At 29.7% G+C, this 7,114-nt stretch overlaps 1 protein-coding gene across 1 annotated transcript; it reads right to left on the bottom strand.

Annotated features, from left to right (window-relative positions):
- On the bottom strand, positions 3,126 to 4,693 carry LOC105171904 (CASP-like protein PIMP1). Its single transcript, XM_011093161.2, has 3 exons — positions 4,420 to 4,693; positions 4,159 to 4,291; positions 3,126 to 3,509 (listed from the first exon to the last, which is right to left on the bottom strand). The coding sequence occupies exons 1-3, from the start codon at positions 4,587 to 4,589 to the stop codon at positions 3,309 to 3,311; spliced, it is 504 nt and encodes a 167-aa protein (XP_011091463.1). The 5' UTR covers positions 4,590 to 4,693; the 3' UTR covers positions 3,126 to 3,308.

The raw sequence follows: 7,114 nt of genomic DNA, 5'->3' as shown, positions 1-7,114 counted from the left end.
AAATGCGTAAAATCGATCGACAATTCAAACATGACATCTGCAGTGGAGGGACGAGGTGTTTGCGAGCATAATGTACTTGGTTCAATCACATCGAAATGATTCACTCAATCACGTCAAATAACAAAGACGAATCATCTGACCCAGCCACATCAAATAATGTAGAATACCATCCATCAAGAATAAATCAGTCAATTTGTATAAAAACGATGGTATTCAAGTCAATCTAGATAAAAATACGTAAATCTTTAAAGTGATCAGTAATTCACGAAAAAGAACAATAATATTAAACTTTTTAGATCATAAAGATGTGAAACCCATATCATATAAATGAGCATTATGTCTCCTAATAATTATTTAGAATTAAATTATAGGAGGTGGTTAGGTGTTTTCATCAATGTTATTCCAGCACGATCCAATGTCTTAAATAATCCAAAAATCATATTATTATTTCTTGGGTGTTTTTCCGTTACAAGTCGTCGTTGACCTCAGCCTCATAACCTCACCAAGTCAACGAGATGTGCTTGGAACTCCCACATGGGGTTGGGGGGAGGGAGTTTACTTTTAATTCTTTATTTATTACAAAAAAAAAAATAGTATTTTTCATCTTATAATTTGGAATTTTTATATTTTTTGTCCGACTAATTATGAAGTTTTTATTTTTAGTCCTATAATCTTAAAAAATAGCATGTGGGGTCTTAAGATATATAACGAAAACAATCAGGTAGCCTTTTAAGTATATGTAACTAAAAGTATTATTTTTTTAAATTATTAAACCAAAAATATCTATTAAAAAAGTGTTGTCGGACCAAAAATTAAAATTCTATAATTGATAGAGATTAAAAATAAAAAATATTAAATTACGAGACGAGAAGTGTTATTTGTCTTTTATTATTATATTTGACCCTAAATGCACGCTGGAATTTGAGGTTTGGGGTCATGCGTACAGCAAACTCTAATTGGCTGTCAAGTTATTGGAATTTCACAAGTTGTTGACATTGTTTTCTTGTCTTTTTTAATAAAAACAAACAATTTTGTTATATTATTAAAATACTTAATCCTATAAAATATATTAATAATTTCACAAATCAACAATGACAGTACACTAGAAATTGCTAATCTTACCAGAAATATGAGTTTTTATTATAATTAAAAGTAAAAATTATGATAAATATTAATTAACCACGGCTCTACAATAATTATTAGCTACTGTTGTTTGTGTAAATAATATTAAAATAGTAGCTACAACTATGGTAAATATTGATTAACTATAGTTTTCACATTAATTTTGTTTGATCGTGATAAATATATAATAATTTTTCATAGTCTTTTAATCCCAGTAATTTATAATAAAGAAAATCTACCATTTTTCTATTTTTTAGTGTATGTAAATAAACGAATGTCGACATACGGGGACTCAAACCAAGATATTTACAGAGTGAAAAATTTTGCGGTTTCAATCTTACCACTAAATCAAAAGACTTGTTCGTATAAGTCGGTGATATTAGCATTTCATCTTTTATATTTTAATGAGAAATTACCCTGACACTCTTTAAAATTATACTTTTTAATATAAAAATATTTATTATAATTTGAAAATTAACAGTTATATTAATAATAGATTTATACCCAATTCATATTTTTATGAAGATTTTGTCATACATATCCTACCCATATTATATCCAATAAAATATCTATTGGACCTATCCAGAAAAGCATCTGGATCAGTCTCAAGTATTGATACTTGGGACTTATCTTATCCTAGTGGCCCAATATCACCTGGTCCTAGGTTGGGCGTGCTGGGTCATTTATTTTCTTTTAATAATGAATGACATATATATTTTATTTTGTTATTTTAAATTGACTATTTCATGTAAATTTTTGATATTTTTGAAACTCTAATTTTTTTATCTTTATTATTTTACTTCTAAATTTTTATTACATAATTCATTAATACTGTTTATTTATTTTAATTTGTTTTTGGATTTGTTATTATCCAAATTTATTATTGTAAATTTTAGTCAAATTATTATCTAAGTTCATCATATAGTCTTAATTATTCTATTTTTTCAGTTATAAACTTTTGTGTGATTTAATATATTATTTATTTATTTTATTAAAAAAACCACAAATTTCAGTAATTGTTCGAAAAACACTTAAATTTCATTAAAAAAAAAAACAGACACATTGCGTTATTGGCATTTGATACCTTGATTTGTTCCAAGAATTTAATCTAATAAGTTTGATGCCAATTGAAAAGATTGTAAAGGTATCCCTCATTGAAAATGAACGGACTAACATGAGTTAAGAATATAACTTCTGACTGCCACATTGAAAGTTTTATGAAAAGAAAATCTCCTTATATTAAGTCCAAAGTTTAATTGATGTTTGAAGTATTATTGGATATTAGAGTAAACTTGTGAAAACCCTACATTTGCCGCTGCCACCCGCCCGGCCCTAGCCTTGCCCCTGAATGTCTTAATATCAATCTTTTTTCGATAAAAACTTTTGAAATTAACCTGAATTAAATATTTTTCTAACAGTTTCAAACATTTCTATAACTGTTAGGCGTTTCTGAATTGTTCGGGGTTTTTGAACGCTTGCAGCCGTTTCTGGAAGTAGTGGCTTAGAACTCGATGCGCATTGGGAAACAGGACATTTAATATCTTCAAGGCAAAAAGAAACTATTCTATGATTCGGTTATCATACAACGCTAACGTAGCTAAGTTACTGTTTACAGTTTATGTAGAACAACATATCCAAATTTTTTTTGCGTTTTGTTCTGATTATTAAAGTAAAATTTTGGTTTATCAAATTATGATTCGTGTGCTTTCATAATATTACATTGGTCATTGTTTCCAACACACGATCAGGCCTAGTCCGGACCTGGTCTGACCCTCAACCGGTCTGATTCATGGGTTTAGGCTTCGGTTTAAAAATTGATCCAACTGGGCTCATTTAATATCCCAAAACCAGTTATAAACAATAGTGGGTCGATTTTAAACCAGATTTTTTCAGGCTGATCCTAGGTCATAACAGCTTATTCTGTACCCCGAATGTAGTATTTACAATTTTGCTTCTAAACTGCTCAAGTTAAACTGATTTAAGCTAAAAATTAACAACAAACATTTTCCAAAACACTCCAACTCTAATTCTTTTTTTTGTTTGTCAATTTCAAACACTCTCAACTTTCAATATAATCAACTTAGACAAATTTCAAACGCTCTCAACTTTCGGTATAACCAACTTTATAATTTCATTTACAACTTAGTTTTTACCGTAAAAAGATAAACTATTGCAATTATGATCCCTTAAGTCCTCTTAGGGAGAGAGAATGAAGAAAAGACTGAAGATACGGCGGAGAATATGAAAGCAATGAAGAGAAGGGCAGCTGCGGCATTAGCCTTGTTTAGGAAACTCTTAGTGTCGGAATCGCTGCCTGAGCCGCGGTTCAAATCCACAGTCAGTCCAAACCCAGCGGCTGCGCCGGTTGCCAGCATGTATGACAATGCCTGCTCCAAACATAATATTCTACATTAATCCTATATTAATTAATTATTACTATTATCAATTATTAGAAATATATCCCACTAATTATTTATTTTTTTCAGAATTTTAATTGCTTAAATTTCGGGAAAAAAAATTAAAAAATTGATATAAATTATTGTATGTTAAAAATTTATGAATTAATTTCTGGTATGAATTCATTCTATTAATTTTTTATTTAGAAAAAACCTTTTAATAGCAGTGTCTTATTTATCTATTTACATTGAATATATTGATTGATTTAGAAATATTGATATATTAAATTAATAACAGTACAAAAAAAATTATTCTAGAAAAAAATTATACTTTAATTTATTACATTAAAATATTTTTTATATCTCGTTGAACTTAGGAATTAATTTTTCCAATTATGTTAAATTAATTTTGATAAATAATTTATAAAAGTTAATATACGAACGTCTTGCTTCCTTCACGTTTAAAAGATTAAATTTTAATTATATTATATATCTGAAAATTCAAGAAAATATTTTTTATAAAATTTAATGCACTCATATATTAATAAGCACAAAATTAAAACTATTCAAAATATTTTTTTTTATTTTTTAAAATATAAAAAAGAAATAATTTGAGGGCCAGACGTATATATATACACACCTTGTCACCGTAGAAGTCAAGGAGAGTGAAGCCGTCGCCGCCGAGCCGATTGCCGGTGCTCACCTGAAATATTGTGAATGCAGTCTGAAGCAGTGTATAGCCGATCCCGATCACGCCAGCCGCCAACATGTACCTGCACCATGTCCAGAAATTTAATTTAAAGGGAAAAAAAAAATCAAGATTTTAATTGTGCAATTACTTAATTAATATTGTAAAATAAATTAAAACAAAATCATATACATATTAATGAATATTTCTCACCGATAAGCATAGAAGTCGTCGAACTTGATTTTGACCTCGGTTGGGCCGGCGCCAGATGTGGCAGTGGTGGTGGCAATGACAATCACAGAGACGAGCAGGAAAACGAGAGTCAACACCCGAATAACAAGTGCAACCACCGGTGAGACCACCGTGGATGGTGGCGGAGCCATCTTCAGACTACTGAGAAAGATTGATATATCGACGATCGTTAAACCAAGAATTAATAGTTAGTCTTACTTATATTAATTCTAGTTGTTCTTAATGCATATAAATTGCATGTCTATTTATAGAGTGTTATAATATTGTATGATGACCCTCTTTGTCTTAGCTCATGTAGTTATGTGAGTCATTTGACATTGACATTGTAGTTATCAAATTAGAACAAATCAACTAGGATGTTTGCTACTACTTTGGATGGTTTACTTTGAAGGTTTTGTGAATATTCCAGCGGATTGGATTTTTTGTTATATATTCTATTTTATCTTCTATTCCATTTAACATATACACATTACGTGTATAAAGATGATGTCAGGTATTTTTTAAAAAAAAAATTTATGCACGTTACGTGTATATGTTGAATGGAGTAAAAAATGAAACAGACTTTACAATAAAAAATCCGATCCATTATTTGACTGTCAAGAAATTGAAGCATTAACTTCATTTAGAGGTTGTTTTCTCATAATTATTTGGTTTCAAATCATAAAGGCCTGAGTTTCGGAGGGCTGGAAGAATATTAGATAGGCCCCACTTACAGCTCTCTGGTATCAAGTCGTAACGGCTTGATTTTAAGAGTCACGCGTGAAAAGAATATAATAAGAAGAACACTGTGTATGTTTCAATTATAACTCTTCGATATTTAAGTTAGTACGAAGATATAAATAAATGAGCAAATGCAGCCCATAGTGCGTACCTGACGTTTGAAAGGTTGTGGTATTTATACGAGAGGTCTAATTGGACCAATCACATCAATTGACGTAAAAAATTGAGCTTCATTGACTTAAAATAAATCTGATAGAATGTATAGTGAATAATATTATTGGGTCGATTTCAATTTATGTGATCCAAAAAATACACAGACAATAGGGATGTAGGTTATACCTAATTTTCAATTGCCCTATGAGCAAACCCTAATTATTAAGTGATAAAAGAAGACTTGGAAAAGGTCAAAGACGAAAGTGTACATTCAATGAGAGGGAAGAAGAGGAATTTTCATTGATTGCTGCGTCAACGCCTTGTTTGGCTACTGAATTCAGACTCTATCAGCCGTCCACTTGTTGTGGGCACTGGAAATTAGAGGTTGGTTTCATGATCGCCCGCAGAGTCAATAGAAGAAATTTCCAATAATTGTATTGTATTATTTATTTGATCAATAATATTGAATAATTTAGTTTTATTTTTAAAAATATTTTAGTATTAATCGAAACCATTTGCGAATAGTGGAAGTTTTTTTTATAATTGTTAGGAATAAAAAGTTAATTCTTTAATATGCTGATGAAGTTTAATTCAATTAACAAGATGAATGCCGTATGATTTAGAGATCATGGTTTTAATTTTAATTATGTAGTGTCGCTATTTTATCTGCTTTGATTGTTTTTATTTACTTTATTAGTAATTATTATCGATTATAAAATTGTTATTTGAAGTCGACGTTTTATATGTTGATTGTATATTGATAGTGTGTCTAATTTAATAATAATTATTAATCGATTATAAAATGCTATTTGAAATTAATATTGCTGAGTATAAATTTGTTATAGGAGAATTATAATGTAATTGTGATTGATTCACTGTTAAGAGAAAATGAGATTCTTTGATATAATTGCAAAATCTAAAAAGTATCTAATTGATTGCTCTGATATTTTTTTTTTTTTATTTGGTTCTGCAGTGAGTTTCTCTATTTCTTATTTTTTTTAACATTTATAATAATGAAGTGTTTAAATAAGCTAACGTAATATAATTTAGCCCTTTAGATATTTATATCGTACGTATAAGACTTACTATCGAACCACATAATTCTTTTCTTCTGTTCCTCATCTCACGTATTTAAATTTGATTATTTTTAATTATTTATTCACTTTACGTACTTGAAATTTAATATAGTATCAAAGTAAGACCAAACAGGAGCCAACCCTTTGAGTATTTGCATTTTGCCCCCTATAAAAGTTCTAGGTACAAAACAAAACCCCCTGAATTTTTTTGAAGAGAAGCTCAATAATAATTGCCTCTCCATTTTGAAGTATAGTGTTGTGATCTTTTATTTTTTATTGAAGGGCTTTTCTGCATTCAATATTTGCATAAGAGGACCACTGCATTTAACCTGCAGAAGAACTTCTGAAACTTAATAGAGATTCTGTACATTGATTACTCAAAATTTGGCATAGGAAGCTCATACAAACTGCTTGAATCAAGTCATGTCATGGAAGAAGGAACCGAGAAGAAGGTATCCGTAACAACTGTTTTTATTACCGGACGGCTCATAATGTTCGTATTGATCTATTGTGCGCCTTTACATCTAGCATTGGATAGAATTCATACAATAATTGTCCTAGCTCTACCATAATTTTGGTTTCATGTCTTCTGGAGCTCCCTATTTGGCGAGAGTTCGCCTCTATCTTTGTCTGCCTGACGGTACAACAAAAAACCTCATTTTTTGCTTTCCTGCTAAATTAGGACAGTATTATCTATATGCACAGGC

This window comes from Sesamum indicum, linkage group LG10, assembly GCF_000512975.1.
Source record: "Sesamum indicum cultivar Zhongzhi No. 13 linkage group LG10, S_indicum_v1.0, whole genome shotgun sequence".
Classification (NCBI taxonomy): Eukaryota; Viridiplantae; Streptophyta; class Magnoliopsida; order Lamiales; family Pedaliaceae; genus Sesamum; species Sesamum indicum.
Note: the sequence above shows the minus strand (reverse complement) of the source record. Positions and strands in the feature narration are given on the sequence as shown.